The sequence below is a fragment of the Corvus hawaiiensis genome, chromosome 3, assembly GCF_020740725.1.
Source record: "Corvus hawaiiensis isolate bCorHaw1 chromosome 3, bCorHaw1.pri.cur, whole genome shotgun sequence".
Lineage (NCBI taxonomy): Eukaryota > Metazoa > Chordata > Aves > Passeriformes > Corvidae > Corvus > Corvus hawaiiensis.
The window spans coordinates 25,167,402-25,183,457 of NC_063215.1; the positions used below are offsets into that span (position 1 = coordinate 25,167,402).

Genomic DNA, 16,056 nt, shown 5'->3' on the forward strand with positions numbered 1-16,056 from the left:
ACTGCAAATTCCTTTTGGACTCTGGAGCTCTGCATAGTCCCTCAGATGTGTAGAAATTCTTGCTCACTTTGAAGAAGTGATGTAAAAGTGAATCTGATTTGTGAATCTGTGTCACTAAAATTAATTTTATGTCAGTAGGTTGGAGGAAGAGGAGAGCTTTACATGCAGCAGGAGAAGTAAGGTACGGAGAGAAATTACTGGACCTTGTCCTTGAGCAGGGCTTCTCATCAAGGAGAAGAATGAATCAGCAAGTGCTGATTGTGATTGAGAAAGTGAAGATAAATGAAATCTCATGATAAAATAATTTAATTGGAGAAGTCTGGAAGAGGTTATTTTAAAATTGATTACAGAAAAGTGGATTTTTCCATCATGGCATATTCTGCCAGATTTAACTGTTCTTTCTGATGGGGCTTTGCTAATGTACTTGTGTGTGCATCTAGCAATAGTGCCTTCATGCAAATTCAAGGAAAATCTATGGAAGGGAGCAGGCCAAGTTGGACACAGAAACCTTAGGCCTGCCTGAAGTATCAGTTAGAGTGTTAAACATCAGGCAATACATGTAGGAGTGACATAAAATAAAGACTTAATTTTCTGGATAATCTAGATTAGAGATCATAAAATGGTTATCTGCAGACAGGTGTTCTTAGTTTTTGTATTCACGGGTTTGCATGGGTTTTGGTTTCTATTTTATTGAGAAGGTAAGATGACATGACAATGAAGTTACTGAAGAATTAATCCAGTAAATCTGGAACTTTGCTGTTAAAACGGTTCAAACACTTTCTGTCATCTACAGCTTTGTAGGTAGAATATTAGTTTTCACATTTTTCTCCGTCTTACCTCTCAGACTAAAAGTATTTAATTCCTGTTGTCCTTGAGGTCCAAGGTAGAAATTTGTATAAAAACATCTCCATTAACTCTTCTGTTTAACTCTTGACTGGCATATATATGTGAAAAGGTAGAAGACATAAATTTGTTGTCAAACTTGGGCTCTTCCACTTAATTCACCTGGAACTATTGTTTCCTTGCAATCTGGTCTTCAAGCTCTCCCCTCTCTCTCCCCGCTTCTTTTTTCCTCCAGTTTTGAATTTACAGCTCCTGATCTCTCTTACTGCTGCTTGCTGCAGCTGAGAAGGATAGTATGTTGAATCACTGCGTGCTATCTGTTCAAAAACCCAGCTTGTTCTTATGTCCCTGCATAAGTTTTCTTTCAAGTAACATGTCTAATATATATGTATGCATGAAATGTTGTTTTGTGAGGACTCTTTTCCCCGGTGCTCTTGTTTGGAAAAGGGATGTATCCACAAGCGAGGGAAATGAGATGTCTCTTCAGTTTCTTGTTAATTATTCAGTGAGGGATTTTCTTGAGAAAGTGCAACCTGAACCTGTTGGTAAATTTTCCTTAAAGCTTTAACATCAGGTCTTAAAAGAGCTTTATGTCTTCTATGTTGTATATCCTCATCCTCAGAGGCTGAAGAGGAAAATGTTGCAACCTGTTCAAGAACCATTTAATCTCAACAGACTTTGCTAGAACCACATTACTCCTGTCACATTGTGCCCCCAAAATTGGAGCATTTAACCTAAAGAGGTTTATTACTTCTGTCTTCAGGGCTAGTAGCAAAGCCTCCTGGTTTTAAAAAAAGGGAAACCTGTCTGATTATTGTGTTATGTCATGATCTCGGTGTAGAAGTGGAGGGAGAAGATGAGTAACCTTCCTCCATCCCTTCCCCTTGCAGGATCAGACCCTTTGGGAGCTGCATTTGGCTGCTTTTGGGAGGATAGAGAGATGTGGTGGGGACATCTGTGACACTGCAGCCTGCTCAGCTGGGCTTTCTAGCTGGAGAGCCCTTCAAAAAGACAAACAAATGCTTGCAGAGCAAATTACCACTTGAAAGGTATTTGACAAAATGGGCAGTTTCCTTCCATGTTTAGCGGCAGGAGGAGGTGGACAGCAGGGCTGGAAAACAGCTTTTCCAAGGGCAGGCTTCTCAGAGATCCCTCTGAGAAGGTGGGTGGCACAGAGAAACCTCCCTGGAAGTGACAAAAGAACCTTGAGGTTCCTAAATCACTTGAGTATTCCAGTGTTTAATGCTTCAATGGACCGTGTGTGTGTGTGTGTATGTATAAATACTGTAGTTGATAATGCATATTATGTACACAAAGGGTGCAAAATAGTCTGTATTGAACTGGATGGATGAGACCTGGTTTGCTGCTGGTTATCTCTCCTGAGGGATAATGCTGCATGGATTCACAGTCTTTGAGTCTAGAATGGGCTTCCCTGGGTATAAATTTGGTGTAAAGTAATCAACTGCTTAATTACATTTATGAATTACTACTAAGCAGTTAAAGGTGCTTTGTCTTATGGAAAAGTGCTGTATATACTGTATACATCTTGGTGGATTTTCTGCCAGGTAAATCAGCTGACTTTTTGCTGGGGTGTATGCAGTGTGCCAGCTCCAGTGCTCCTAACACACGGTGCTCTGCGTTGCCTTCGCAACTGGAAAATATGACTGCATCCAGTAGTTGCTCCCTGAAAGACTCTCGAGCGTGGTACACCACATTCCTGAGGCAGAGTTTATCTCTCATGTCTGAGACTTTGGCAAAGTTCTTGCAAAAATACTTTTTACTTTGATCAGATCAAGAATCATTGTTTGAGTAGCTCTGGTCTGGCAGCCCTGTCACAGCCTAGGATTTTCCTGGTCATTGCTGTTGTCTTATTGATTAGGTATTGGAAATTATGTTCAATATTGCAGGATGTATAAAGGATGCTGGCTATACTGTAGCCTTTGGGTAGATGAAATTTTATCAGTTCTTGAAATGTAATATAAAATGCTTGAAAAATGTGCTATACAAAAATTTTATCTGTTTAAAAATTACCCTCCCAGCCATTAGAGGAAGAAAAGTGGGGGAATGTGGATTGAGTGATGTAACTGTTGTAAAAATCTTAAAAAAAAAAAAAAAAAAAAAAAGAAAAGGGAAGAAAGGATTATCATCAAACAAAAGGATTTTTAGAAGTTATTTCCTCATCCAGACAGTACAGAATTCCCTAGAGGCAATTTTACTTCTAAAGTTACTTGTACAGGGCTTGCTAAATTGTTAGCAAATTCTTGTACAGACTATAACAATAAGCATCTGAAGAGGTGTTTTGAATGGAGAAGGGGACACATACCCTCTTGTATACATGACTGCTGAGCTTGATTTTGATCCACTTCTGCAGCCACAACTTCTTTTTTGCTGTCAGTGTATTTGTACTGTCACACGTCACAGGGCTTATGTTTGGTTTATGGCTTTATTATTAGCAGTGCTGCACAATCTGTATGCCAGAACATCTGGGGCATCGTGTAAATGCAGAGCATTCGCTGCAGTGTAGCATTAGAAGAAACCTAGATATTTAAGTAGGATTTGAGCTGGTTATCCAGCAGTGGCAAGAAAAGTATTCAACCTTACTGTTGCTGATATTGGCAGGTACATACATGTTAATGTCTGTAACAAAATTGAGTAGTCAACACTAATGGTGAAAGGTTCTTAATACATCAAGACTTCAAGGACTTCTTTATATATTTTAATATCCTCTGCTGCATTCCAGTTGATCATATCAATGCTTTTATTATGTACCATTATCTTCTCTGCTACAATTATCACTCCATTTTTTTGTCATGTAGTAAAATGCTCCTCTCCTTTTCTCTTCTGAATTCATTTATTCAATGCAATGTTACGCTAGTCTTCACACGTAGTGATAAAGTATCTTCTCATAACTTGGGTTTTGCTTGAGAAATCTTTTTAAGATGCCGGGCAATGAAAGTGAATTACATTTCAGCCTTTTTGAATTCAGTTAATGTATAATGATCCTCACTTCAGAGGGCTGCGCTGAATTTTTGTCCAGCCTTTGTCCAGATAGGCAGAGGATAAAAATGAATAGTGAAAGTATCAAGCAAGGGGGAGGAAAATGCACTTTACAGAATCAGAGAGTGGGTAATATTGGAAAGGATCACAGTGGGTCATTGATCCACCCTCCCTGCTCAAGTGGGATTGTCCTAGACCACATTGCACCAGGATTATGTCCACCTGGTTCTTGAATACCTCCTGTGAGAATGCTCCACGACCTCTCTGGGCAATCTGTTTCAGTGCTTGGTCACCTGCACAGTAAAGACATTTTTCCTTATGGTCAGGTGGAACTTCCTGTGCATCAGTTTCTGCCTGTTGCCTTTTGTCCTACTGCTTGCCTGGAAACATCCTCTGACACCATCTCTTCATATATTGATAGACATTGATGAGTTCCCCTCTCAGTTGTCTCTTCTGGAGGTGAACAGGCCTAGCTCTCTCAGCCTCTCCTTGTAGGAGAGGTGCTCCAATCCCTAAATCGTCTTTGTTGTGCTCTGTTGGACCTGTTTCAGGAGCTCCCTGTATTTCTTGTACTGGGGAGCCCAGAATGGGACACAGCACTCCAGGTGTGGACTCACAGCTCAGCGAGTTCTCTGTCCACCTCACTGTCCATTCATTCAGTCCTCACTTCCTGAGTTTGTCTATGAGGTTATTGTGGAAGACAGTGTCAAAAGCCTTGCTAAAGTCCAGGGAGATGATATCCATTGCTCTCCCCTCATCCATCCAGATAGTTTTTTCATCATAGAAGGCAATTAATTCGGTCAAGTGTGAATCCATGCTGACTACTCCTGACCTTTCAAAGATGATCATGAGTGGCCTGGCTGTGGTGTCCACCAGCTCTGGCCGCACTTGTGAGTGTGTACCAACAGGGCCCATCCACTTGTGGAAGTCAAGTTTGCCTAGGTGTTCTCTACACCAATCCTTCTTGACCATGGAAAAGTCTTCTTCCAGCATTCCTATACCCCGGTCTCCTGGGTCAGAGATTATGTGCAAAAAAACCCAGAAAAATGAAATTTCCCTTGTTTTCCTTATGTCTGTTTACATTTCCTGTTGAAGAAACGTAATTGCTCATGTAGTGCCTTCATACTCTGGGAGAGCAAATTTTATTTCTAAAACAGATTTAGTAATTTGCTAATGCATCCAAACTATAAGCAGTGCCTATACTGTCTTATTGTAAATAGTATCTTATATTGGAGTAACTTTTTCTTAGCTTGGATACTTGTTGGCTTTTACAGATAATATCCAAGACTTTTTTAACAGAAAAAGCTTATCAAAATATTTTGGCTGAGAAGGTGTATTTTCTGGGTTTTGTAGTACATAATACACAAGTAGAAGAGAAACTATTTGCAGTATGGTGAAACAATACTTTGGTGGAGGAAATCAGTAGCATGATTAGTTTTAGAAACTTTTGCATTGAGGATTTATCTTCTGCTCTATATGTTGCATTTTTGTGTGTATATTTTTTTTCCCCCAAACAAACCAGGATAGTTATTTTTACTTCAGCTTTACTTTTGTGGTTTGTTTGTTGTTTTGTTTTTAATCTGTGAGAATGATAGTCATGCGAAAGTCTGTATCTCTGTGTGAAAGGGTTGTGTGTGTACATAAAAGCATTTTAAAATTCGTGGACACTGGGTTGGTCGCAAAGAAATAAGTAATTTTGAGTCCTCAGAAGCTCTGAAATAGAGATGTCCCTTTCAGAATGTTTCCAGCTAGTTTCCAGGGAAGAACAGCATGAAGACTAGATAGTGGATGGCATGTTTTTTACTTGCTGTTGGTTAGCCAAGCTCAGTGCCAGTATTTGTTGTTGCTGTAATGCAAGATAAAAGTTGCAGTGTCTATTTGACTGGATTTAGATGAGATTTTAGGAAGAAATTAATCACTGTGAGGGTGGTGAGGCACTGGAACAGGTTGCCAGGAGAAGCTGTGGACGCCCCGTTCCTGGAAGTGTTCAAGGCCGCGCTGGATGGGGCTTTGAGTAACCTGGTCTAGTAGAAGGTGTCCCTGCCCATGGCAGGGGGGTGGGACTAGGTGATCCCTTCCAACTCAAACCATTCTGTGATTTTGTTCTGAGCAAAACAGATGCTTTTGCTGGGATCACCTGGCAAGGAATGAACCTAGTGAGCAAGTACTTTCTTCCTTTCTACCCTTCTTTCTCTATCACACCTCTTTTGGGGAGAAAATCTGAAGTTACTCAGCTGGGTAGGAAAAGAACTACTTCCCACATTTTTTTTTCAATGTATTTAGATCATACAGGGCTGCTAAGGTCAGCGAAAATAGCAGTAAACTTTGAAACAGAAGTCTGACTTTTACTTTAAAATTTGCTTTTTAAAAAAAATTACTTTTAAAATCAATCATAAAGATTCATTTTGAGATTCAAGGAAACCAAAAGTATGTTTCATTTTTGCTGGATCTCAGTCACAGTGAACAAGTACTTAACCAGAAGACTCACAGCCTATTTGTGGTGATTCAGTTTGCAGTAAGAGAGCGAGAAGACAGTTACATTTCTAAGATGTACCTGACTTGAGTAGATAAGTGTGTTGTATTTAAGTTCCTTGAAAAAAACCTCACCTGTTTTCTGTACAAATACCTCTGTTTTCTTCCTGTCAATCTGAAATAGTGTAGTAGCACTTACTTGCAACCTGTCATTTTGAATAATATTTTCAAATTACTTGGCTATGCTATAAGGGAGGATGTTTCTGCTCCGTGAATGTATGTTACAGGTGGAGAGACTTGCATATTCTCTTCTTCCTTCCATTGTTTTCCATTCCCATGTACTTTCTTCCACTACAGAATGTGGGCATGTGTTGATCAAATCACAAGAGGTTCAGATTACAATTGGCTCTTTAGGACAGCCCTAGCACATCAGTTGTCTGATTCTTTTGATGGGCAGAGTCTGATAAAGATCAGTCCAAGGACAGGTGAGTAGTAGGAAGATGAATGTGGAGCAGGAGGGGAAATGGGATGTGAAAAACCACAAAATGGCTCTGCTTCTATAGTTCTGTAGTTGGACAGGGAGCAGTCTTGCATGTTGAAATGTCTTGAAAGATACCAAGATAACTCCTTGCAGTAGCAAGTTACTTACTGTCATTAGGCAATAATTTTGGTGCAGATGCAGTACAGTTGCTGACAGTTTTTTCCTTTTTTTTTTCTTCTGCAGATATTCCTGAAATACCAGAAAGCATCTCATTCTGCAGAGCACTACAGGTAGCAGATTTCAGTGGCAATCCACTGACTAGGTAACTTCACCTTCTTCTTAGTACATGACACACCAGAATTGCAATCTTGCTGTAACAATTACAATTTTAAATAAGCCCTTAAAAATTGTGACCTAGGCTCTCTGTGTAATATTGCCAACAGTGTTTGTCTCTGGCAGGCACTGCAGTGAAAGTTCAGATTAAAAAAGTGATGTGCATCTTTCCTTGGGAGGGGATGAAATTTGTTAGCCAAACAGAAAAATCTGATTGGGTAAATCTGATTGTCTATAAAATGATTTTCATTCCTTTCCTTAAATGCATAGGAAAACCATGTTAAGGCTCGGGAAAGATAAAGCAATGGCTAGAACAAATACATTGGCACAAACCCAGGTGCCTGATGATTTGGAATAGACTTTAGATCAGCTGCTGCAGATAATGGCTTTTACTAATGATTAAAGAATGGACTAGCATTTCATCACCCTCCCATCAATTGGGACACAGTGACATGCAGTAACATGAGGCAGAAATGCACTGTGTATGTCGGTGACTGCTCTGTCTGCTGCCAGCCTTCATTCTGATGAGCTGATGTTTGGAGCCTATGCACACTTTTAGTGTGGAAGAGGAGTTTTGTTTACATTTCTCTGTTCAATTTGCTGAAGAACTTGGAATTTTTCTCTTAAAGTGGGGGTGGAGGTGGCAAGGAAGAGGTGGTCTCCTGGTTAAAGCCTTTGAATACTATTGGGAGAACTATTTCTTGAACGCGCCATTGCCACAGAGCTCCTTTGTGATGCCGAGCAAGTCACATAAGCCAGAGTGCTTGCAGTGGGTGCTCACTGACCTGCTTTGCTTTGTACTGAGATGGCCAGATACTTGCAGGGTTAGCTGGCTGGCTGGGCTGCTGCAGTGCTAACAAACAGGAGTCTGTAATAGCTTAAGCTGCTCCAGTGGTTTTGCAAGGCTGCTTCTCCCACATGTGCAGCTCAGATTCTTCAGAAGTGTGCTTTGAATATTGCCCATAGTGCCTCCTAAGTTCTCTGAAAGTCACATCGCTGAGTGTTAAAGGGACACTTGTGATCTTAATCCCTGTGGCTCTGTAGCCTATTTATATAGTGAGGATAATAATACCACAAAAATCTGGCAAAGCAAACTGGGGCTGAACTGATGTTTAGATACACAAGTGGTGAGGGTCACTGAGCAGCTTTTTTCCAGGCATCAGTTGCAGTGTATAAAGCTCAGAGCTGTGTCTCGTGGTATTGAAATCAAAATTGTCAGCAGTAGTGTTCTAGTTATCTTTCTTCATTCTGTGTGCTCAGTAAGGCCTGAGGCCTGAGTAATGTGTTTCCTTAAACAATAGTAATGCACAGCTACAGCTTCGTGGAATTCACAAGAGTTTTTCAGTGGTGTTGAAATAGATCTCGTAACTCTTTGTTGGCAATTTAAGGGAATTCTAAAACTTCTTGATAAAGTGGCTCCAAAGCGTATGCATGTCCTGGAAAACATCAGTCCAAGCAGTTTAGTAAGTTAGAAAGCACACATTTCAGAAACTGTTTACATATGGTTGTCAGGTCTTTCTGTGATGAGATCCAGAATTTCAGTTTTACCTATATAATAGCATGTCAGTTTTGGCACTGATTTGCTCAGGCAAAAAAAAAAAAAAAAAAAGTGGGAAAGTCAAATAGTTATTTTTGTGTAATATTCTGGAGCTTTATTTTAGCCATTGATTCTTGTCCTTATTTCTCTAAGCTTAAAAGCCAGTCGGAAATCTTTGCAATGTCCTACCACTAATACAGTATGTTACCTCAGTGTCAAATCACTGATGAAACTGGAGCATTAAACGTGGATGGCAGACCATTTTTCCAGTTGTTTTCAAATTATTTCAGGTTTATTATTTATATCAGTAAAAAGCTGATGCATTTATTTATAGGTATTTATTTATAGATATTTATACATATATATAGATTTATTATAGATACGGAAGTCCACTGCATGCTATAGATAGAATAGTTCTAGTTGGAAGGGACCTACAATAATCATTGAGTCCAGCTACCTGTTAACATCAGGGGTGACCAAAAGACAACCAAACCATTTAACTCGACTCCTAAACTTATTAGAGTCTAAATAATAATGAATGGTTCCAGTGGAGTTCACCTTTTGAAGATAATGAGCATCTTCTGTTGATAAGGTCCAGAATGTGAAGCAGTGCAGTACAGAATTGGTCACATGAAAATTCCCTCCTGCCCCACATGGTAATTTGCCTTTTTCCTTCTCCCCATCCCCACTCTGCAGAGTTGTATTTGCCTGTAGGTGTAACTCCATTTGGCAAGTTGCCTGCAGGTCTTACCGTGTGCCTTGAGCTGGGTGATGGGGAGAGCAGGAACCAAACCAAATGCTACAGCTTCATCTTTGGTTATATGCCCTGGGGGTCTAGCAGAAGTTGAGCGGCTGGGCCAGGGGCTTCTGCTCCTTTACCTCGTTGGCCCCTTTACCTCATCCTGTCTCTTGTGCAACTGCAAACTGAGCTTCTTGGTAGAGACAGTGAGCAGCAAGTGGCACAGGAACCCCTTAGTGTGAGGGAACAGGGAGCCACGCTTTGCAGAAGACCAACTGGGTGATGGACCTAAAGGCTTTGGGAATTTTGGAAGTGTTTTGCATATGATTGCATTTTATAGTGTGAGAAGGGGGGATTAACATGCTGTTGTGTTGTGAACCAGTAAATGTGAAATGCTGTAACAGCAGAACATTGTCTTCGTAGTGAACAGAATGTTTCTTCAAAAAAGCAGCAGTTGAAGAGCAGCCTAGCAGCTAATACAAAATGGCCATGCTATAAGCATGTATGTAACTGGAGCCTGAATAAAAATAAAATTTAATCATTTTACCATTTGATTATACAGAAAAATAACAGTAAAAAAAATTTGGCTGCCTTTTTTTTTAATGTGTTTGATTTTATTTTTCAGTGTTGTAAAAATGCTTAAAATGTTCTCAAGCCATATAGCTTTTTGAAGTTGCAAATTGGGTGCAGGGCAGAGAGTGGTGTATCACCTCTTCTTTGACACAGAATAAATTTTAACGCCTCTAAACGATGGGGATTTTTTAATGATCCTTAGAATTTTCTGAGACTCATGCTGGAATCTGGGTATTCCTCCCTCTGTGTGTACTTGCTAAATAAAGTGTTATTCACATGAATGTGAATACTTCTGGAAGTCCTTGATTTGAATTAATATCTCCATAGGTTGCCTGAAAGCTTTCCTGAATTGCAGAATCTAACGTGTCTTTCAGTAAATGACATCTCTCTGCAAGCACTACCTGAAAACATTGGGAAGTAAGTCCTTTACACTTTATTATTTTAAATTTATTTTTTCTTTATTATTGCATTTATTGTATGAATGACTTGCATAATTGTATTTAATACACCTATAAAATTATTTACAGGTCTATCTTTATTTTTTCCATTCTTTCAAGTTGGAGGGATCGGTTTAAAAAAACCTTAAAACATGGCATTTTCACTTGGCATTCTCAGGCTAATGCAGCATCTAAAGTGTGTATGTGTATGGTTCAACTCTGTTCTCTAGGATTTAAAATAACTTGTAATTTTAGATGCAAAATTAATTTGGTGTTTTGTCATGCCGACCTGACCTTTTGCTTTTCTAAGTAGACCATTGATCCATTATTGTGAACATGTCAGATGACTTGCAGCTTAGCTCAAAACCAGGCAATTGCTGGCACAGGAACAGATGGGTAAAAGCTGGCTGTGATCAGGATGGAAATTAGAAGGTTCCTAACTAGCTATGGGAGCAGTCTGGTTTTGAAAAAAACTCCAGTGGGAGCTGTGGAAATGAGAAGTCATAGAACAGCTCTTAAGATGAAATTTTATAAGCTTTTAAGATGTTTGTTCACTCTGGAAAGTAGAGTAGTGTTGAAAGGACAGACTTTCAAAGTGGGAACACATGGAAAGTGAACAATGTTTGTCTCTTTTTGTCTGAAATAATATCCACACTTGCAGAAGGGAAATCTCTTTCCCTTTAGCTGAGAGAAGGGTATCTCTTCCAATTTGAAGGAGTAGTAGTAATTCCATGTCTCCTCACTTAAATATATGAGAATGACTGACTGTGCTGATTCAGCTTAAAGGCTCATCTAGCCCACCTTCCTTCTGCAGTTGCAGTAAGTAGATGCCTAGTGAGGATTCAGAAGAAAAGTGTGTGTTTGATGATTCTTCTTTCCATCCCCTGTTTCTGGTTCATAGGATTTCCTGAGCTTTGGGTTTTGGTTTGTCTAATTGATAGACCATAATGAATCTCTTTCATGTACTTGTCCAGTTTCTCCTTAGGCATGCGTAGACATCTTTAGTATCCTCCCCTGGCAAATAGCTGCACATATCTATTACCCATTGCAATGGTTTGATATTAGTTCAGTAAAATCCAGATGTTTCTAAACAGAGGAGTCCTGCAGAAAGTATCTTAATAATACGAGCTCCTGCAATGTAGTCAAGTTCAGACTGGCATTACTTTAGCCACTTCCCATGGATATGAAAGCTGTCAGCTGGCACCATGCCAGCTGCAACAGAAGTGGAAAATGTCTTTTGAAACCTCCCACAAGCACTAACTGGTACAGATAATGTATGCCCAGTGACCAGGGCAGAGTCTTATCTAAAAATTGCATGGACCAGGACTTCTGTGACATTCTTCCTTCACTATAAAAGTTCACAAAACTTTTTGTGCAGCTTTTTCAGCAGTGGCAGCTAAGAAAAGGCCTGTTCAGGCTTTGCATTTACTGAAAATCAAGGCAAAAAATTTGGGATCCTGCCTGATTCTGAAAATAAATACAAGAAACATGACGAGCACGATTCCCAAAAGCATGGTGTGGACCGCTGCTCTGCAGACAGTAGCTACAGGAAGATTGTTGGCTTCCTTGAGAGCTCACTGGCTGTGGTGGCTCTGGCATATTGCTTGTCCTGCCTCTCATTTGGTAGTGTGAGTGGTGATAGCCTCTGTTTTGGAGCAGATGACTGGAAACAAGTATGGTTAAAATGGGGATACCAGAATTTGTAGAGCTATTTATAGAGATCATGTGTGGAGCTGTGCAAGAAAGAAAAGTAAAAATTTGCCTCATACTGATCCTAAGCAGTTCATGGAAGTGTTGTGATACTATTTCAGCGTGAGCTCTTGCAGAACAGAGCAATGCAACCCATCCTTCCTCAAAGTCAGGATCTGATCCTCAATATTGAAGTCAAAAATCTGGGGTCCTCCCTTGTGTTGGGAAGAGCCACACGCTTGTCTTGGTGAATTCTCCTGGAGAGACATACTTTTATTCAAGTCTGACAGGCGTGCTTTGATCTGGGAAGTGTTCCTACGTTAGTTGTTTGGAATGTGAATATTGTATTTTTACAAAAACACTTTAATCTCATTAGTAGAAATTTTTATTATCAGGTTTATATTTAAAGAAGCAGAGACAAATATGTGGGGCTGTTGTTTTTGCATCATCAGGTATTCAAAATAGGTGGGAACATGTTGGGAAGTCAACAGGAAGTTTGGACTGAACATGCATAGTTTCCAACTAAGAAAAATGATAATGTTGCAAGAGGGAAACTCATGGGGTGTCCACCCAAAATGTAACTGTTCCTGAAGTCTGTTGAGGAATGTCCAACAGAGAGATTCTGTCTGATTCCAACTGGAAGTTATTGAGAGGTCTTATTTGTAGTGAACTGGAGCTGCAACCTGAAGTCCTTACAGATCGCTTCTGAGAGTGACTTTTACTGATTTTTTAGCATTAGATCTATAAGTAAGAGATTTATTTTTTTTCAGTCTGGCTACCAACAAATGCAACTTTCCTGTTTTAGTTGGCAAAATTTTCATCATTTATTGCAAATGAATTTGATGGTGCTGCCAGTCACCTTGTATTTGGTAAAAGTAGTGAAACGCTCTGTGGCTTCTCCAAAGGTAAAAACCACAAACTGGTACTCGTTGTTCCCCTCCTTTGTTCTTTTCCATTTGCTGGGACCCCAAAAGGTGTTTGGATATGTTTGCAAATGCCTTATTGGAGCTTCAGTCTGCTTTGAGTAATAATGCATGTTGTTATTTGATTGAATAGACTGCACCTATGTGCTCTATATGACATCTATCAAATAGTGAGCAAACAAATATATATACTAGTGTTTTATTCTACTATGGTTAGGCTTGTTTGGGGAAAAATTTGAAGTCCCTGTACTTGCTGCAGGTCTTCTGACCACTAGAGTATGTGGAACCTTGGGGAAGTGCTTTCTTACGGTCTTATAGTGCTGTCTAGGAAACTGCCTAGTACAGCCAGTGAAATCTCTAACTCATCTTCATGTAGTACAGTGATCAGAATGTACTTAGTGTCTTTTTTTTTTTTTTTTTAGCGACCTACTTACAATCTTGTTGCAATGCAAATTTGCCTTACTGTCTTAAATGGGGAAAGCAGCAAAAGCAATGGCAAATCTTTTACAAACGGCAGTACTTTAATGTTAGTAAGAAAGTTCTTACTAATGGCAGATAATAGACTTGAATTCCCTTGCGGTGAACCCTTAGAGGAAGTGTGTCTTCCTTGTGAATTCCGGTATCCAGTCTGTTTTTCCCATGGTCTGATGTATGAGTGCCAGTGTTCAGCTTCCCTGTCCCAGGCCAGTGTTTGAACTTGCTCAAACTACTCATATGTAGAGTTCTGTCAGTACTTTTACTGTGCTGTTAAGAATTCTTCTGTGCAGACCTTCTATATTTTTATTTTCTTTTGTGTTGCCAAAAGGAGTATTTTTAAGGGTCACGACTGGATGTTTGAAGAACATAGGCAAGGCAAGGCCTTCCTTGAACCTTTTGTCTTTCTTCTTGCTTATGAATAGCCATGCTCCGAGTATATAAACTTTTCTTACTCTGTGTGACCACTTCAGTCTGCTTTTCTGGCACTGTTACTTGCGCTGACTGTTTTTTTCTTGCTGGATTAAACCTACTTCTTTTAGGCTCATGCGTTGTTTCAGGGCTTTCTAGAAAGATTTGTGACAGACTGCCTTAGGACTGGATAACAGACTAGATATCCTGATATTATCAGCGCTGCTTTTTGTGTTTTTCTGTGATTTGTGTTCTCATAACTCGTGGTTCAGTTGCTATCCGGAGTAAAACAGTGAATGCCAATGCATGGGAGATACTTAACCTAATAATTAGGTGGGTGCAGCTTGGAGCAGGACTTGTCCTGTTGGCTAGTTGAACCATTTGGAGAAACAAGTTACACCATTTAAGCTGTGAGTAGGAGTGTCTTTTGCAGCCTTTCTCCATCTTAATGAGAGCAGGTCTAATTTCCTTGCCTATTCTGCAGGGCCGTCTGTGTCTAGAGCTGCCCAACAAGCAGGCATAACCTGTTCCTCCCAGCATGGGTAACATTTAGGAATTTCCCCTTGCTTCTAGGATTATTTTTCTTCAATACTTCCCTATTCATGTAGCACTCAAAACACAGGGGATGACTTTTTCCTGAAATTGAAAAATCAGAGTATTTGTACGTAAGGGGATTTGAAAAAATTGGGATGTGAGGCTTCCTCTAGGGCATGTCTTACAGTAATAGCATGAATATTCTGATGCCCAGCACCTTTCTTATACATATGTGTTCATTCTGTAGTGCTGGCTTCAGCCCACTGTAATACTGGCTTTTTTACCAGTAAAGATTGATGATTTTAGAGATCTGCGTAGTGCTCTTACAGCTTAATGTCTGGAAAGAGAAGAGAGATTGTGTCAGCTTTGTATGTTTATGATTTATTTGTGGTTCTTAGGCTTGAATGAGATCCAAGTACCTTCTTTGGAAAGCTTTTTATGTATCTCTAATGTTTAATCTAGCGTTGGACTCTCAGAACAGAGCATCATGAGGAATTGGCCTTAGCTGGAAAAACAGTCCTGTCAGCATGAAATACATACTTGAAAAAGACAGTTATCTGTCACATTCTGTAGGGGTAGCAAAATCACCTAATTTCTTCAGTGGCTGAAGCAATGGGCAGAACTTTGCTAGTGTGCTTTAAATTATGATTTAAGACCTGCTGCCCACTGGCACACCAGACATCTAACTCCTACCCAGTTTTTAGCTTTCACCATTTTTTAGCAGTCTTGTCTGTGCCTGGGAAAGATAAAGATTGCCAGATTACTTTTTTTATTTTTGATATTAAGCTTTAAAGTAAGAGATTATTCATGACTTGCAGGTAGGGTATTTTGAAAGTTCCCTACATGGCAGATGAAAAAGGATTTCCTCCACCATACGCAATCTTTATTATTCCCCTGAAAATGTACAGATGTTCTCCTACTTGGACATGATCTCAAAATCCTGAAGATTCAACAAAAGATCACAGAAATGTAATGATTTGTAGTATCCCCATCATTCACAGTCTCCCTCTCCCCGCCCTTCCTTTTTTTTTTTAAGACAGCTGCACAGTCTGTGATGCAAGAAAGTAGGATAGCTTTATTTTAGCTTCAGAAACTTCTGATGTGGGGAGGAGTGAATTTCTTTAGATGTGAAGGATATTCTGATGCTGCTGACTGATGAGTCTGGTTTACCCCCAAGCTGCAAGCAGGCTGAATGGATCTGTGGACCCTTACTACTGAAAGGGAATTACCAGGTAAGCAGAGATATTTTTCCTCTTAACATTTGCAGCTAGCAGGTAGAATGCTGAAATAGGCATTTCATTATGAAAGTGAACATAATGAAAAGAATAGAACAAATGTGCCTGCACTTAGGAGCATTGTTTTGCAGAAGGATTTGTTACAGGCATGCTTTTCAACAGTTGTGGAACCACAAATACCCAGAGATTTCGTGTTAGTCACTGAGGGTGGTGGTTTTACATATATATGTTTAATTCTAGAGGTTTTGAAGTTTTCAGCAGTTTCTGAACCAGAATTTCTAATATTGATCATAGAAGAAGTAGCTGGAGAATAAAAGGCAAGGGTGAATCTTCAACGGCAAGGGTGACCTGCTTAATACAGGTGGTCCAGAAGCCGAT

At 39.8% G+C, this 16,056-nt stretch overlaps 1 protein-coding gene across 3 annotated transcripts in view; it reads left to right on the forward strand.

The window, feature by feature from the left end:
- LRRC1 (leucine rich repeat containing 1) overlaps nt 1-16,056 on the forward strand; it is a 98,395-nt gene that overhangs the window by 22,722 nt on the left and 59,617 nt on the right. For all 3 annotated transcript variants that reach the window (XM_048297907.1, XM_048297906.1, XM_048297908.1), the window contains exons 3-4: nt 7,037-7,115; nt 10,303-10,392. In XM_048297907.1, coding sequence (XP_048153864.1) covers nt 7,037-7,115; nt 10,303-10,392 — 169 coding nt within the window. The remainder of the gene's footprint in view (nt 1-7,036; nt 7,116-10,302; nt 10,393-16,056) is intronic.